Here is a 19,014-nt window from a genome sequence, read left to right as displayed (position 1 = left end):
ATTAGCTGTTCATGCTACCAAAAATACAAATTAAACATATGTAATAAATAATTCACAATTGGTATTATATAAAAATATATACATATACTATAGAATTACTTTATAATTTCAAGAAGCAGTATAACTAAACATATTTTGAAAAAGTTCAAGCTTAAACAGAGATTTTTTTGCATTCTTTCTATTTAACCTGCATTTTCTCTTAGCCCAGGGTAAACAACTACAACTTCACAAGAAAGACATCCTTGAATGTATGTAGGAAACTGAGCATCGTTACTGGTCTTATGGTTGATGGTGGGAAACTTGCAAACAAGGGGTAAAACATTAAGGTTAGTATCCCAAAGCACTGCCAGTCAACTACCGTAAGTTTAATGACGAAGATACAGAATTCTGTAGCTGGAAAAGACCATTATGAAGACGAAGAAAATGTCTCAAAAACTTGAAGTAGAACCATGGTCACAAAGCTAGACTGGGATAACCTCTGGGCATCCTTTCCATTTCCTGTTATTGCTGATTATTAAATATCAGTAATAAGAAATGATGACAAATTGCGTGACATTCTTTGTACTCTGACAAACTATTTCATAACCTCAATTTAAATGTCAAACCACTTAAATATGGATATCACTACAACGTGGAAAACAGTCATCTTGAGGATACATATATGGTTGAGTGGGCAACTATGTTAGTCTCAGAAAAGTGAATAAATAACACAGGTCAGAGTTCAGAAATCTTTAAAAACTGATCCATTTAGGAAGCTTATGACATATAATATTCTTGAGGCAATAACATAGCCTGGTATTTGAAAATATATTTTCCTGAGGTAGATAAAGATAGAAGGACGTTATCTTCCAAAATTCAATCACGTGTCTGTAGGTTAGAATCTGGAGATTTCTTGGCCTCCAGTGCTATTCGAAGACCTAAAACCACAAGCAGTATGTGAGCTATGTTAGAAAAGGCAGACTCTGGAGGAAAAAGAGAAGTTGGGAGGAGATAAAATAAGTTATATTGTATCTAAAGCTCGTCTTTTTTTTTCAAACAGTTGTCCTTCACAGGGATCAAAGGAGAAGAACAGGACATCATCACAAGTTTTTCAAATAACATGAGACCACCTCTCACACACAAGAGTTTTTACGAGAAATTGGAGGAAGGACACAGTGGGTAAGGAGGAGAGAGAGACTGGAGTATATATGAGTGCTGGGGAGGGGACTAAAGAAGTGGCTCTGATTATTCTGGCTGTCTCAAAGTATTAATATCTTATTGTTGTTAAAATGTTAACAGACAGGCTTTTGAAGACCAAATATATATAAAGTTTCATTTAATTTAAAAAGTTTCTACTTAAAAGTACATTTAGAGCCAGGCAAGGCGGTTCACACCTGTAATCTCAGGACTTTGGGAGGCCAAGGCAGGAGGATTGCTTGAGCCAGAAGTTTGAGACCAGACTAGGCAACACAGGGAGACCTTGTATCTACAAAAAAAAAAAAAAAAAAAAAGCCACACGTGCTGAAGCATGCCTAAGGTCCTAGCTACTTAGAACTAGGCTGAGGCTGAGATTGCTTGTTGCAGGAGGTAGAGGCTGCAGTGAGCCATGAATGCTCCACTGCACTCTAGCCTGGACAACAGAGCAAGACCCTGTCTCAAAAAACAGTACATCTAACCTATCGTGTTTTTTTTTTCTCTGCCACTGAAAGAAACTAAAAGACTTTCTGGTACAAGAAAAAGACAATTAAAGTTAGAAAAGAATGTCAGAAAAGGCAGACTCGAGGAAAAAGAGAAGTTGGGAGGAGATAAAATAAGTTATATTGTATCTAAAGCTCGCCTTTTTTGGAGGTCTGAAAACAGTGAAACATTCTCCCACTCCCCCTTCTCATCCTTTGCTATTTCACACTGGAGATTCTTTTGTTTTGATCCTGATTGACCCTTCAACTTGAAATAGACTTACATGTAACAACAGTAACAGAGCTCCCTTTCCTTCTCTGACCCCTTGACTTCCATCTACAGAGGAGTCAAGAGAATGTCCCTATATACTTGTCTGTCACCACAGTAACACCTAATAACTGTACGTGTCCTGTCACTTAGCAACACGAAACTTTACATGATTAAATAGCTACTCCTTACTTAGGCAATACCAAAAGGCTGACTGTCAAAACATGTGAAATGTGAAAATCCAATGGGGTCAAAATTAGTAAATCAACATCTAAAACCTCAGCAAACATATGAAAAGCTAACTATTTAGCGTTGATTAATTCCCATCACCTGAATGTTGCAAACATTAATACAAATTCAACTTTACATAGAATGGCTTAAAGTAGTCATTAATTAGGATTATCAAATTACATACTGGTAGCAGGTTTTTGTTATCAGAATCTTCACAAGGACCACATTCAGAAACAAAATGATTCTAAAGCCTATGCAAAAAATAGATATGAGTAACAGATTCCATGAAAAAATGTAAATGGCTATGGATGGTGAAATGATGGATGTAAAAATGTGATGCTATATGGTAATAAAAAAGATTAAAAGCTTCTAAAATTTGTTACTACCTCTTCATAGGATTGGTAAACACATACAGATATGTGTATACATTACACAAGTGTACATTTATATTTTAAACATTTGTAACTTTATCCATAATATCACAGCACAAAAGTGAATCGCTAGAATGCTGCTATATAGCAAATATTAGTATTTTGGATTATATGCTGGATCAGAGAATTGCATGAAACTCACATTTGGCTCAGACTTGGATGTCCGAAAATAGGTTGACAATTTTTATTTATAACCCTGAAGTTTACTGTATGCTCCCACTTTATGATCATAAAAGTATAAAAAAGATTCAATTTTGCTACCAATTCCTAATGATTATTAATCTGGAGACATACCGATTTATCCTTTTTATGTTTCCTGTCTTTAGAATACCTTCTTATTAAGGCAAAGCAACCACTCATTTTCCAGAAGGGGCATAATATGCAAAATTATCTTTTCATATGGAAAAACATCAGAGTTTTTCTAAATGTCTTAAGATTAACATACAAGTTTCTTCTGACAGGTATTGTAAGACAGCATTTAAAGACTCCAGTTGGTATGCAGAGAAAGGGAATAGGACTGCCATCAATACTTTTTGCTTTCTTCTTGGTGCTTTGTAAAATTGTTTATAAGAATAATTTTTACTAAAATAATATACCTCTTAAAAGATAGCTGCTGCCGGGCACAGTGGCTCAAGCCTGTAATCCCAGCACTTTGGGAGGCCGAGACGGGCGGATCACGAGGTCAGGAGATCAAGACCATCCTGGCTAACACGGTGAAACCCCGTCTCTACTAAAAATACAAAAAAACTAGCCGGGCGAGGTGGCAGGCGCCTGTAGTCCCAGCTACTCCAGAGGCTGAGGCAAGAGAATGGCGTAAACCCGGGAGGTGGAGTTTGCAGTGAGCTGAGATCACTCCAGCCCAGGCGACAGAGCAAGACTCCGTCTCAAAAAAAAAAAAAAAAAAGATAGCTGCTTACAGGCAGGCGTGGTGGCTTACGCACTTTGTAATTCTAGCACTTTGGGAGGCCAAGACAAGTGATGGCTTGAGCTCAGGAGTTCAAGACCAGCCTGGGCAACATGGTGAAACCCCATGTTTACAAAAAAAATACCAAAAAATTAGCTGGGGGTGGTAGTTCCAGCTACTTGGAGGGCTGAGGCAGGAGGATTGCTTGAACCCAGGAGGTCAAGACTGCAATGAGCTGCGATCACATCACAGCATTCTAGCCTGGGTCACAAACTGAGACGCTGTCTTAAAAAAATTAAAAAAAAAAAAAAAAGAAAAAGAAATAAAAAGAAAAAATAGCTGCTCACATAATTTCGGGGCTGTAAATTAGAGTAAGTTTTCCCGATTTCTCATTCTCTATTCTTTCTCATTTGCTTACTATCTTTGACAGCCAAAAAATCCTATGACAAACTTACACAGCATAGGAAAACCATAAAAACTCTAGATACTGAACTACAAGAAAGGATATGAAAAGGACAACCAAGAACAAAGCCACAAAGGTCTAAGAGTAGGAGGGAATCACAGAGATGATATACCCATAGCATGAGCCTCCACTATGACACTGTGACAGGTGGCAGCCACTCTAAAACAGAAAATATGATTTCGGGACAAAAGATTAAATTTCCTAGTATTCAGAAAGCTCCAATAGAAAGTCTGTCCATGTATCTTTAGTTCACTGGACCTAAATCTGGTAATAAAGCACAAACTTAATCCAGCTAGTCAATGTCTCCCTTTTAAGAACTACAAGGTGGCTGTCATAATCTCTTCTCCTGGTTTATCAGCTTCAGTCCTTTAGACCCAGTCATCCATCTTGCTCCAGATTCCACTATTCACCTTCCTGTTCCCCTGCTCTGGCCATACTTATTTGTTAATACCATTCTTAATGATCAGCACTGACTGAAATTCTCTGAGAGTCGTATAGCCTAAAATGGAACAAAACTGGCATGGTATGGATCTTGGACACTATGCTTATTTTATTAATGCTAAGAACAAACTGGTTTTAGTGGTGAACCCTTCAAACCATTAATTGAAACCTGACATTTGAAGAGTTTCTATCAGAAATGGCAATTAATTTACTGAAGGCCTTTCCAACATCCATGAAGATGACTACATAGTTGTCCTTATGACAAGATACATCTTATCAATGTATTTCCTAATATTAAAGCACTCCTAGGATAAACTACTTTGTCACATATGTCATTTTAATATATAATTAAGTGATTTCCTAAGACTGAATTCAGAATTTTCATTTATATTTCTACGTGAGTCTGTTTCTTAAGAGTTCTTCCGTGTGAGTATTAATGTGTATGTATGTCTAGGTTGGGCATTAAGGGCTACATCAGCTTCATGGAATGAACTAGGTAGCTGCACTTTATACAGACTTCTAAAATAAACCTTCAAGTGTTGCTGGTTTAGTTACAAATTTCTACCTTATACTTACCAATGTTAGTTTTTGTTTTCTTTTCAGCCTAGATGAGAAACCTTAACACTTATCTCTATAGTAGCTGACCACAGATGTAAACTATCCTTATTCCTCTGCTTACTGAGGTCATTTCAGATTTTGTCGCCCACTGTGTATGTGCCATCCCTCTTGTTTCATGGACTCATCAAACATAGATAAAAATGTGGTAAAGGACAGAGGGTAGACCCTTGTGGCATGCTACCAGAGACATGCTCCAAGATCACAACAACTCATGAGTCAGCATCACGATGCATGACCTCTCAACCTGGCATGAATTCAGCCAACTACAGTATTTGCAACTCATGTTTTTCCACTGTATTCTAAAGGATATCATTACAGAGTAAAATCCAGAAACATCACATCTAAGCATTCATTCCCCTGATACTCCACCCCAGTAACCATTTCAAAATTAAATCTTCATTTTTTGTGTATTATTTAAATTACAGATGTACCAGCCAATTTGTCTCAAAGGAGCAATAAATGATTGGCACAACAGGAAAAAATCCATTGAAACACTTCCTCATTTTGTTCCACACACACAAAAACCCCACCTCACTCTAATTAAATAGGTAGAAGTAAATATATGCCTGGAAATATTAAGTATTTTAACAGTAAAGAAGACAGCTGAAAAGGTTTAATTCTTAAAATTATCAAAATAAACAATGTTGCAAAAGGAGACATTTTATATAAAATGTCTAGAACAGGCATTACAGAGACAAAAAAATGATTGCCTAGATTTGGGGTGTAAATAGGGATAAACTACAAAAGAACATGAAGTTTTTCTGGGTGTTGAAAATATTCTACTAATGAATCATGGTGATGATTGCACAGCTCTATGTATTTTCTAAAATATCGCTGAATTGTGCAGTTACATACTTAAGATGGGTACATTTTATGCTATGTAAATTATACCTCAGTAAAGCTATTAGAAAACAAAGTGGACCGAGAGGCTAAAAAGATGACACTAGCACTCCCAAGTCTGAAAGAATGTATTCGTGGACGGTCAGGAGAACTCTCCTGTTATCTCCTTGTATGGTCCAAAATCTCTCTGAAAAAGCAACTATTGCTAAATACCCAAATCTGATTTTAAATGCAGGTCAGTAATGGCTTCTGCCAGATAACTTATAGAGAATCCATGCTAAAATTCAGGTAGAATGCCATCTTACCCATCCATAGTTCGCCCTGGAGAGGGTGAGAAGGGAAAGGAATCAATTTTTATTGAGAAATTACCAAATGCCTGACACTGAGGCTTTCTTTCATCTCATTAAAATCTGAAAATAATCCTGTAATAGAGGCATTATTTAGCTCCATTTAACAGAACACAAAAAAGAGGCTCAATCAAATTAAGTATTTCATCTAAGATCACAGAACAAGTAAGCGATAGTGTGCCATAATTGGAATCCATACTTGTCAGATTCCCAGTTCCACACTCCATTACACCAGACTTTCTCATTTGGTCTGAGATGCCAAATTTCCTTACAAACAGGTTCAAGAAAATAACAAAAAGTCTCAGGTAGGAAATAAATACCTCACACGCTCACTTTCCAAAGATGTAAATATTTTCTCCATCAAAATGTGCTTCCTACAAACAATGTGCTTACTTGAAAATATTCCAACTCAACAAAGGCAAACTAAAATAGACTTCTACAGTTACGCCATTTCCCAAAGAGACATTTATAAACCTACCCCAAGAGCAATTAGTTGCGAGTGTAATGAACAATAGTGAACTATAAATTAACAAACCCTTTGGTTGGGCTGCTTTGTGTTTCTGACATAAAGATGCATTTCCTTTTGGCAGGAGGGTCTTCTTCTTCATCAGAAGAGCTTTCTATTGTAAGATCAATAACATCTACTTTCTTCTTGCTTGCCTCACTGGCTACAGTCACTGAACAAGGCTTACTGAGGACGCTTGAACCTGCATGTAAGGAAACAAAAGGAAAAAAAAAATCAAAGGTATAACACAAATAAACTCTAGGGGTAGAGTCTAGTATATTCAGTATAGTATATCCTGACAACACATAGCCAGTGGAGCCACCTACTCCAACCCATGGACAGATACCAACTCCCTAACTCCAGACCTCTGTCTGTAAAATGGTTGTTCACCTAGGGAGACAGGTGAGCACTATTCCTTGACAGAAGGTCAGAAGTCTCAAAGTCTCATTCAGACAGAATGTTCTTAGTTATGCCTCCAATACCACTGAAGGATTTGTGCAGCTCCTAATGCTCATCCTGTCTCTGCAGGTTAGCAGTCATTTTACAGAAAGATACGGAGAGTTAGGGAACTGGTCTCAGGCCATGGGACAAAAATGAGTGAGTTCACCAGCTATGTATTCTCACAGACATGTGGCACAGTTAGCTCAGAACCAGATATTTCCATTCTAGCAATCATGCTCATCATATCAAAGAAAGTACAAACTTTTCACCATAAGCCAGAACTGATAAAAACTTTCACCTTGATAAGTTGAAAAAACCCAAACCTCTCACTTAAGTTACTCAGACATTTAAACTTTTCTTATGAATTATCTACTGATCACATAGGTCCATAGACTACCCACAAAGATAGTCTCACATACCATATATGTTAACTCACATTTTCATAGAAAAGTATGTTATTATCTGTAATGTATTTAGTTAAAAATGAAAGATAGTTGATAATGGAAAAGCAATACAAATTTATCAACTAAATCATTCCCCATTTTTCTCAAAGATGACAGAAATCTTGGTCACTGCACTCAGGTTCAGTATCAATCACAGAGGAATAATTAATAATGGCATAAATTCTTTTCTTCCCCTTTCTTCTTACTCCATTCATTACACTGTTTGTTAGAACTTTAAATGTAATCAGAACAAAACTGAAATGCAGTGAATAGACTGTTAGATAAAAAGAAACTCTAAGTTCACGTGTGGGTTTCAATTACTCAAAATGCCCTCAGTTTCCCTTCTTAGTGTGGACAGATGCAGGTAGCTGATGGATAAGTACACATTCTAGGTAATCAAGGCAATGTTAACATTCCTCCCCACAAAGAAATGGAAGGAAACAATTTGTTTACTTTCTGAGCAATTAACCTGTGACCATCCCCAAACCACCAAGACCATTAATCAATGATGCAGCCCTCTAACCTCACCTCCACTCAGGGTTCCACCTACAGATACTCTAAAAACAATTCTGAAAAACTGTCCACATAAATTCATTTGTGACTTCGTTTTGTAACAAACATCATATTTTAAAATGATTTTAGATGAATGTTTCCTTTATTCTACATAGGAAAAATATACTATGAAACAGTTGATAAGACAATATAAACTTCAGCACATTTCTTCAGGAAAGAATAAAAATCATTTGGGGGAAATTATATATAATCAAAAGATTGAGTCAACAAGCTGAATTCCAAACGTATAGTTCTAGGGGCCAAGATTAATGATAATGTTACATGAGTCTCACTGCTTTGCTCTCTGCTGCTGTTCTACACATACTTTCTATTTTTGTACACGGCTGGCTGGATACTTTCATAGCTTCTTTCTTCGGTCTCATTGGACACCAAGAACCATCTTCCTGGAATTTGATCTCATCCACATCAGAACAGTCATTGAGAATTTCCATAAAAAGCCTAAAAACAATTAAGAAGTACACACATGTAATCAACAGCTTTGCCTAAAGAGGAAATAAGAAAGTAACACACATTACCTTGAAAAGGTAAGTAATGCTAGCTGACCCCCTTTTCTTTTGGTATTGCAATACTTTTATACTTTACAACAATTATTACACCCCCTTTGTCCTGTTTTAAATCTGTAACAGGTGACATAATAGTTAAGCAACCTACTGAGCATCACCTGTGTAACTCAGTGAGTATCAATGGCTAGAGATTAGTAGATACCTGCAGCCTCCTAGCTGAGGCTGGCAGTAAGAACAGCCTCTAACACAGCATGCAAAACAAACACAAGCAGACAAAGGTTACTATATAGTAAAATAATTTATAAACTTTAACTCTGAGAAAAAAGGATAATGGGGTAGGGGAAGGAGGGAAGAATAGGGAAATAAAAGAAGTCTCAATAAATTTAAAATAAGCAAAGCATATCTGAATTATGTTCAAATTAAGTCAGTACCAGAAAAATTTGAAAAATTCATAAATATTTGGAAACTAAAGAAACATGAGTCAAAGACAAAAATAAGATTTTGAACTGAATGAAAATAAAAATGTAATAAAATTTGTGGATTGTAGCTAAAGTAGTATTTAAAGGAAATAATCTTCCCTAATTAGAAAATAGTCTCAAATCAGTAACTTTATGAAACTAGAAAAAAAAAAGCAAATTATAGTAAAAGCAAGAAAAAGAGAAATAACAAAGAAAAAAAACAACCAAATAGAAAAAAAAAGAAAAACAGAAAAATCAGCTTCTAGTCAAACTTATTTATACTCACTCCAAAAGAAACAGATAACCTAAGAAGCCCTATGCCTGTTAAAAAAGTTGGATCAGGCCAGGTGTGGTGGCTCAAGCCTGTAATCCCAGCACTTTGGGAGGCCGAGACGGGCGGATCACGAGGTCAGGAGATCGAGACCATCCTCGCGGTCAGGAGATCGAGACCACCCTGGCTAACACGGTGAAACCCCGTCTCTACTAAAAATACAAAAAAAAAAAAAAAAAAAACTAGCCAGGCGAGGTGGCGGGCGCCTGTAGTCCCAGCTACTCCGGAGGCTGAGGCAGGAGAATGGCATAAACCCAGGAGGCGGAGCTTGCAGCGAGCTGAGATCCGGCCACTGCACTCCAGCCTGGGCAACAGAGCAAGACTCCGTCTCAAAAAAAAAAAAAAGTTGGATCTGTAGTTAAAAACTTTACCAAAAAAAAAAAAAAAAAAAAAATCCCAGGCCCAAAGTCTTCTCTAGGGAATTCTATCAAATATCTGAGGAGAAATAATACCACTACTTCCAACTCACTGTACAAGGTCAGCATTACTCTGATAATAAAACCAGGCAGGCATTGCAACAAAACTAAATACCAACATCCCCCATGAACTTTGCAAAACAAATCCAACAACAAATACACACAGGATAACAAATCATGACCAAATGGGGTTCACTCCCACAATACAAGATTAGTTTAATATCCACAAGTCAATCAACATAATGCACCATACTACCAGATTAGTCAATGCAAGGTGGCAGGAAAACAAAAGGCAGCCACGTTAGAAAGAAGTAGTAAAACTGTCTTTATTTAAAAAACATTACTGACTATATAGAAAATCCTATGTAATCTAAATAAAGTCACTAGAACTACTAAGGGATGGGAATAACATATCTTGATATGAAAGCAATATACAAAGGTCAACTATATTTCTATATATTAGCCATAATCACAAAAAATTTTTAAATACCACAGAAATATGAAATATTTAGGAATAAACTTGACAGGAGATGTACAAGACACATTGAAAACTGTAAAACACTGCTGAGACAAATAAATAGAAAGATACATCCTGTTAATAAATCAGAAGACTCAATATTGCTAAATCACCACAGACTTATCTACAGAGTCAATGAAAAACAACAAAATCCCAGCAGGTTTTTTTCCCTAGTTGACAAGCTGATTCCAAAATCTGTATGAAAATGCAAAGAATCTACAATAGCCAAGACAACTTTGAAAAAGAAGAACAAAGTTGGAAGATTCACACTACCTGACTTTCAGCGAATGCAGTATTGACACAACTACAGACAAATAAATCAACAGAACAGTGTGGAGATCCACACATATAGTCAATTAATTTTTGTAAAAAGTGCAAAAGCAATTCAATGAGGAAAAACTAATCTTAACAAATGATGGTGCAGCAATCACATGGCCATATACCAAACAAAAACAAAAATCCTGTTATCTTACACCATACATAAAAATTAACTTGATAGAAATAATAAACCTAACTGTAAAAGTAAATTATAAAACTCCTACAGGAAGCTTAGAAAAAATATTTGTGACCTTGAGTTAGGGAAAATGTCTTAAAATAATACCAAAAGCACAATCTTTTATAAAAGAAAAACTTGGTAAACCAGCCTTCATTCAAATTAGACACTTCTGCTATTTGAAACACACTGTTAAAAGACTGAAAAGATAAAATGACAGAAAACATTTAAAAATCATACACCTGGTAAGATGTTTGTATCCAGAATACATAAAGAACCACCAACATTCAATGATATGAAAACAAAACCCAATTAAAAAGCGGGCAATAGGCCGGGGCACGGTGGCTCACACCTGTAATCCCAGCACTTTGGGAGGCCGAGGCAGGCGGATCACGAGGTCAGGAGATCGATACCACCCTGGCTAACACGGTGAAACCCCATCTGTACTAAAAATACAAAAAATTAGCTGGGCGTGGTGGTGGGCACCTGTAGTCCCAGCTATTCGGGAGCCTGACACAGGAGAATCGCGTGAACCCAGGAGGCGGAGCTTGCAGTGAGCCGAGATCACGCCACTGCACTCCAGCGTGGGCGACAGAGCGAGACTCCGCGCTCACTCCCCCGCCCCCCCAAAAAAGAGAAACCATACCAAATGTTAATGAGAATGAGGAGCAATCAAAACTCTCCATATACTACTGGTGGAAATATAATATAAAATAGTACAACTGCTTTGGAAAACAGTTTGACAGTTTCTTACAGTTAAGCACACGCCAGGCATGTGACCAGGCATTCCACTCCTAAGTATTTATCCAAGATAAATGAAAACAGTCCACACAAAGACTTGGGCATGAATGTTCACAGTAGCTGTACTTCCAACAGCCCAAAACCAGAACAAACCCATCAACGCATGAACTGACAAACTGTGGGTGAGAATGCAACTCAGCAATTAAAATGAAATATGGGTATATGCAACATAAATGTATCTCAAACAAGTATGTTGAGTAAAAGAAGTCAGACAAAGGAAACACACAGTTTATGATTCCATTCACATTAAAGTCTAGAAAATTCAAACTAATCTATAGAAACAGAAAACATATCAGTGTTTGCTTGAGAACTGAGAGGGAGAGATTGAAAACATACATGAGAAAACTTTGGGTGTGATGGGTGTGTTCATTATCTTGACTGGGATAATGATTTCACAGGTATATAATAGGTCAAAATTTATCAAATTGTACATTTTACATGAGTAGTTCTTATGCCAAAAATGCCTACTTCATTAGAAGAGGTTTATTTTTCTCAACTATACTGAAAACTCAGCATAATGTAAATCAAAACCCAAAAAAGGTTCTGTATAATTTCAGAATGCTTTTATTCAAGTGAATATCGTAGAATGTACTGTGACACTAGTCAAAAAAATTCTGAAAAGAAATGGCCTAAGAAATACTATCACATAATAGAAATCTAATAAAAATAGTTTCATACTGGCCCACTAATACTTTGATCAATGGAACAAATAGAAGTTCAGAAGTTAACACTAGTATTTACAAGAAATGTATTAGATAATGCAAGTAGTATCTCAGATCTATGGGAGAGATTATTCAAGTAAATGTGGTTGAGAATAATCTGGGTGCTAGGGTGAGGTGATCCCTACCTTAATGGGATCACCTATTCCCTACTGTAAAGTTCCTTCCCCATCCCCAATTTTCCTCCCACAGTGTCATTCCTTACCTTCATAGCACTTTACACTTAATATGCTTTCTATTTTACCATCTCCCATACTGAAAGAGCTCTGCTCACCATTTTTAGACCTAGTGTCTGACACATGATAGGAATTTAGTAAGTACTGTGTTGAATGAATTCATGAAGCAATGTATGATGGAACAACTGCACAACTGGAAAAAGGAATTATAAATGTGTCTGATAACAACAAGCAAATACTCATATAAAATCTCTACAACTTTCTAAACATTTTCAAGACAGAAGTTCAAAACAGAAAAGACAAGACTTGAAAAAAAATGTAAAGCTTCTGAATGGAAAACAAAGGTCACAATAGATACAAATAAAAGGCAAACTGGGAAAATATATTTGGCACATGTGGACAGAGAAATTAATATCCTCAATCTATAATGACTATTTATAGACCAGTAAGAAAAAGATGCACAAGCCCATAGCAAAATCTTTTTTAAAAAAGGAACATTAACAGGCAATTTGTAAAAGATATTACAATGACCAACATATGGAATTAAAGAAATATCTGGTAACTCTTATAATACAAAAATTAAAAGTCAAAATAATTAGCTATCTTTTAAATTAGGAAACTGGTAGACATTTTTATTTGTTGTTCCGTTTCGTTTTGTTTACTTCTGAAACAGAGTCTTGCTCTGTCACCCAGGCTGGAGTGCAATGGCATGACCATTGCTCACTGCAGCCTCAAACTCCTGGCCTCAGACAATCGTCCTGCCTTGGCCTTCCAAAGTGCTGGGATGACACGTGTAAGCCACCACACCCAGGAGTAGACATTTTTAAAGTAAGATTTAATATGTAAGGCTGCTAAGAGAGCTGAGAAGTGGACGATGTTACGCCTGCTGGCATGAGAGTGAAATGATTTACTAGGAGAGAAAAACAGCTTACTCCTCCTGGGAGGCATCTTGATAATAAATAGTAGAAGTCTTAAAGTTATACATTCCTTTTGAATATCTCTAAGAACTTGAAGAAAACTCCACAGACATATATACAAAATGCCATCTTCAAAAATGATAACATCACAGGGCAATTTTAAATTGAAAAAGTAGAAACAAATATGGAATATCGAGAATTTAGTAAACACATCACAAAATATTAATGTGCAAAGGGGCATGACATATGTAACTCTCAAATGGTTCAAAAGAATTCTAAAAATAGTAATAATCATCTCTCCCTACATTTGCAAATGCATACACCAAAAATGTGTATATGCACACATATTAAGGGAGAAAGTGATACAACAACTGCAGTAGAATGTTAACAACTGAAGCTTCTGGGTCAAGGTTACATGGGAGGTTCTTTGTGCTACTGTTTCAACACCCCTGTAGGGTTGAAATTTTTCAAAATAAGCTAAAAATAAAAACTCAGCAAACGAAAACATTCAGAAAGGAATGTTAAAGTCCCATTCACTCTTCATTCCCCATTCCTCTCCACAGATAATACTCTTGTAAAACTTTTGTTGTTTATTTTAGAGATGCAACTCACTATGTTGCCCAGGCTCACCTTGAACCCCTGGGCTCAAGTGATCCTCCCACCTCACTTTCCTGTGTAGCTGGAACTACAGGCCTGTACCACTGTGCCTGGCTTAAAACGTTTTCAAGTTGCACAAGTATCTTTAAAAATCTAGGATACTTTTCACTATATATTGAGTAAAAATCATATGTATATATTAATATAAATCATTACATAAAGTATCATTTCAGTCTTTTTTAATATGTCAATAACAAAGTCATCACCATAGGATGGTCCTGCTAATTTTATTTTCATCTTTTCATTAACTGTATTTTCTAAATCTTACATGGTATATGGATGACATGTGCAATTTTTAAGAAAGTATTATTTGAAAAAAGGTACTAAAAATTAGTTCATGCCATTTTCCAAATTCTGACCTGCAATATGAGAGATGATGCTTAGAGTTTGGACTCCAGTCAGAAATACCTGGGCATGAACTCCAGTTTTGAACTTAAGAGCTATATAATGTGTCTGTATTTACCCTATCACTTCCTCTGGTTTTTTGCATAGACCCTAATTGCTACTTCAAGAAATTCTAGGTAAGCAAAATGACATCACAAAGCAAACTTTTCCCTATTTCCTGTAGGTTTTATAAAATATAATCTTGGAAAGCAAAAACATTGCCCTCAACACAAATCATATTATAGAGATAAAAATGCCACTAACCAGCCGGGCGTGGTGGCTCAGGCCTGCAATCCCAGCACTTTAGGAGGCTGAGACAGGCGGATCATGAGGTCAGGAGATCGAGACTACGGTGAAACCCCATCTCTACTAAAAATACAAAACTTAGCCGGGTGCGGTGGCGGGTGCCTGGAGTCCCAGCTACTTGGGAGGCTGAGGCAGTAGAATGGCATGAACCCGGCAGGCGGAGCTTGCAGTGAGCCAAGATCAAGCCATGGCACTCCAGCCTGGGCGACAGAGACTCTGTCTCAAAAAAAAAAAAAAAAAAAGCCACTAACCACAGTTTAAAAAATAAGATTGAGTGTAATTATGTACAAGACAAAAAACATACAAATATCTGGATTTATGCTAGAGTAGAATTTATTTAGAATTTAGTTCAGGAAGTTGTACTGAACAAAGGCATTGCCAACAGCTGTTATATTAGTCCATATCAGCTGTTAAAAGGGATATACTTACCCATCTAATATTAGACTTTCATAGGCAGCTTTTTTGTCACACACAGGACAAATCCAGGTGGGCTTCTTCTCATTCATTTGTAGATAAAGGGCAGCATCAAAACACTGCAGGTGTGTACAAGTCACTGCACGGCATGGGATTGTCAGTCTCATTTTTCCTAACTACAGGACAGGAAACACAAGAAAAACTAGTTCAGAAAGGAGAACGAGCTCAGAGGGAAAGTGGTCAGTTGTAAAAGTCTGAAGATGTCATACAAGATGATGATAAAAATGAAAAAGAAATCCAAACCAGAATGTATTCCCAGAGAGATTAGAATATATTTTTATTCATTGATTGTCCTATGATTTTTGAAAAACTATTTCACTTTTTCAAAACAGGTAACATGTAAATCCAGATTCATATACACTGAAAATATGACTCCTCCTTACCTGGTCCCCAGTTTCCCTATTTAGAGAACCACTGTTATCCATCTTTTGCATGTCCTTCCATAGATGTTCTAAGCATAAACCAAGTGTGGATTTAAAGTATGTTCCCAGGAATTATAGTATACAATACCCACTGTTTTCCAACTCACTTCTGTCATATAACTTGGTGACTACTGCAGCACACAAACTGGTATATAAAAAACTACCATTATATGAAGGTATCATAATTTATTTAACCAGTACACTAATGACTGACATTTAAATTGTTTCCAATCTTTTATCACTACAATGCTGTAATGAGTATTTCTAAGATTCCTATATTTATAATATTTATAATTTCTAGAAGTGAAACTTTTGGGTGGAAAGAAAAGGACATTTGTAATTTTTGTCACATTAACACATTATCTTCCACAAAAAGTACCTACTGGGTTATGTATACAAGTGTATTAACGTGCTTTGTTCCACTCAACCTTTCCAATATAGTGTTATTAAATTCTTCGATCTCTGCCAATCTGGAAGGTGACAAATATCCCATTATAGTTGTGAACTACATTTCTCTTATTATAAGTGGTAGTTGAGCCTCTTCTTTTACTTCTAAGAGTCACTTGTGTTTCTAAGAACTTTCTACCTATAACCTTTTCTCATTTCCCATTTGGTTATTAATCTTTTACCTATTTGTAGGCACTCTTTAGATAAGAAATCAGCCATGTGTGTAATATGAACTGCAAATATATTTTTCATTTATGAAAATTTATTTTTATATAATCAACTGTGTTAATTTTTTAATATACTTTTGATTAACTCTACTGCTGTTAAATTCGTATTGCAAATAGTAGTGGTCCACTGGCACCAAGACGTACACAACACCCAGATTTGGTCAGATCAGGTTTTCCTACATAATCCTTCAAACCTCCCCATATATTTCCCTTACAGAAAATATCACTATTTATAACCAGTCCTGCTATTTTGATTGAAAATTTGTTTCTCCCACTAGATCTTAAGCTCCAAAAAGATGGTCTAGATCTCTGCTCACCACTGAATCCCACTGTCCTAGCACAATACTAGCTTATAGTATGTGCTCAGTATTTATTGACCAGATAGGAGAATGAATGGAGATGGACCAGAAATAGGGAAAAGAACAAACAGGAAATGAAGAAGATGGACCTTCTTTTATGCTATAAAGTTTAAAAGAATTCCTGGCAAAATTAAAACATTCTTAGCTCTGCCTGAGAGGCAGGCTTTTTAGGATGTTCTTTATCTTTTGGTTCATCTGTAATTTCTAATTCCTCTAAAATGAACACCTGGTAATGTGGTAATTTAAAAAGAAAACAATTTAGCTGAATCATCAACACAGAAGTAACGTTTATATAGTTCCACCTACGTGCAAGGTACAGTGTTGACTACTTCACATTAATCTCAAAAACACTTCTACAATTACGTAACAATTATACTAAAAGGATGGTATCATTATCATCCCCATTTTATAAATAAAGAAACTAAGGCACAAAGAAGCTAAGTAATCTAACACTACAAAGTTAGAAAATGGCAGAGCAGGTCTGACCTGGGAAGCTCCAGCCCTGCAGAGTCCACACTCTCGTCACTGCTATACTGTCTCTACCTAAGTGTCTAATCAGAGTTCTAAAAGGGATCCTTGAAATTTCTGTGATTCGATCAAGGTATTTGGCACAATATAACTCATCACTTAGAACAGAAAAAGGTCGGAATAAAACCTGAGGCAGTTTCTCTTCTTATGATACATCTTTCTATATTTTTCCTGCCTTTAAAAACAAATTATTTCTTAAACAGACTCTTACAGTATGCCCAAGGCTTTTAAATAAATCTCATAAAATCTTCATAACTCTATGACTCCAGAAAAGCTGGTATCTATGTTTCTATTTCTGAAATGAAGATGCTGAAGCTACAAAAGGTTAAAACCACACACTCACTGAGACACAGCTGATGGACTATATCACAAATGATCCTCACATCCCAGAGACATCCCAGTTTTATAACATTACAAATGGTGTTAGTTTTTTAATTTAATTACCCTCCTTTTCCTCTTTTGCTAAGTTTTTGTTCTATTAAAAATGAATGTTGACTAAATACCTATTCAGCACCCAATGAGATAACAGGTTTTTTAAATCCTTTGAATGATAAGATGAATAACTTTAACAGATTTTCCTATTATCCTTTTTTTAAATCACATGTTATTCTTTTTAAATAGTACCAACATAAACATTGGCTAGTTATTCAGAAAGTTTTCACCAATGTAAGTGAGTTGGCTTTTTTACACAATCACTGTGTGGAAACAACTCAATCACTAAACTCGTTATTAAATTACACTATACCTATTCAACAAAATGACCACAATGATTAAAATAAGACCAATCTACACATACTAATATACTTAAGATACACTGTTAATTAAAAAACAGCAAGCCATATGACAGTATATATTTTCCAATAAACATACATATAATTATATAGAGAATTAAATCTAGAAAAATCTATCATGCTACTAGTAATGTTACTTCTGAATAATAGACCTTGCAAATTTAAAATTATCATTTTTACTTTTCGGCTCTATTTGAATAATTTAAAAGTAGGTATTATTTGTCAATTTTTATAATTTTTTCTTTAAAATAACGTTCTAACTCAGCCTACCATGGTTTTAACAGTTATCTGTTCTCATTTGGTTTCAAAACCCCTTTAGACTCTTAAAAATTAAGACCTTGTCAAGCCTGTAATCCCAGCACTTTGGGAGGCCGAGACGGGTGGATCACAAGGTCAGGAGATCGAGACCATCCTGGCTAACCTGGTGAAACCCCCGTCTCTACTAAAAAATACAAAAAACTAGCTGGGCGAGGTAGTGGGCGCCTGTAGTCCCAGCTACTCAGGAGGCTGAGGCAGGAGAATGGCGTAAACCTGAAAGGCGGAGCTTACAGTGAGCTGAGATCCGGCCACTGCACTCCAGTTTGGGCGACAGAGTGAGACTCCATCTCAAAAAAAAAAAAAAAAAAATTAAGACCTTGGCCAGGCACAGTGGCTCACTCCTGTAATCTTAGCACTGTGGTAGGCCGAGGTGGGTGGATCACCTGAGGTCAGGAGCTCGATACCAGCCCAGTCAACATGGTGAAACCCAATCTCTACTAAAAATAAAAAATTAGCTGGGCGTGGTGGTGGGCCCCTGTAATCCCAGCTACTCAGGAGACTGAGGCAGGAGAATTGCTTGAACCTGGGAGGCAGAGGTTGCAGTAAGCCGAGATCACACCACTGCACTCCAGCCTGGGCGACAAGAGCGAAACTCTGTCTCAAAAAAAAA

The 19,014-nt window shown here is 36.4% G+C and overlaps 1 protein-coding gene across 5 annotated transcripts in view; it reads right to left on the bottom strand.

Annotated features, from left to right (window-relative positions):
• Window positions 1–19,014, bottom strand: part of PIAS2 (protein inhibitor of activated STAT 2) — a 108,258-nt gene that overhangs the window by 11,201 nt on the left and 78,043 nt on the right. For all 5 annotated transcript variants that reach the window (XM_023207601.1, XM_023207602.1, XM_023207604.1 and 2 more), the window contains 3 exons: window positions 15,268–15,428; window positions 8,465–8,598; window positions 6,734–6,905 (listed from right to left, as the gene is read on the bottom strand). In XM_023207601.1, the coding sequence (XP_023063369.1) occupies window positions 6,734–6,905; window positions 8,465–8,598; window positions 15,268–15,428 (467 nt within the window). The remainder of the gene's footprint in view (window positions 1–6,733; window positions 6,906–8,464; window positions 8,599–15,267; window positions 15,429–19,014) is intronic.

This window comes from Piliocolobus tephrosceles, chromosome 18 (assembly GCF_002776525.5).
Source record: "Piliocolobus tephrosceles isolate RC106 chromosome 18, ASM277652v3, whole genome shotgun sequence".
Lineage (NCBI taxonomy): Eukaryota > Metazoa > Chordata > Mammalia > Primates > Cercopithecidae > Piliocolobus > Piliocolobus tephrosceles.
This window is presented reverse-complemented; position numbering and strand designations above follow the sequence as displayed.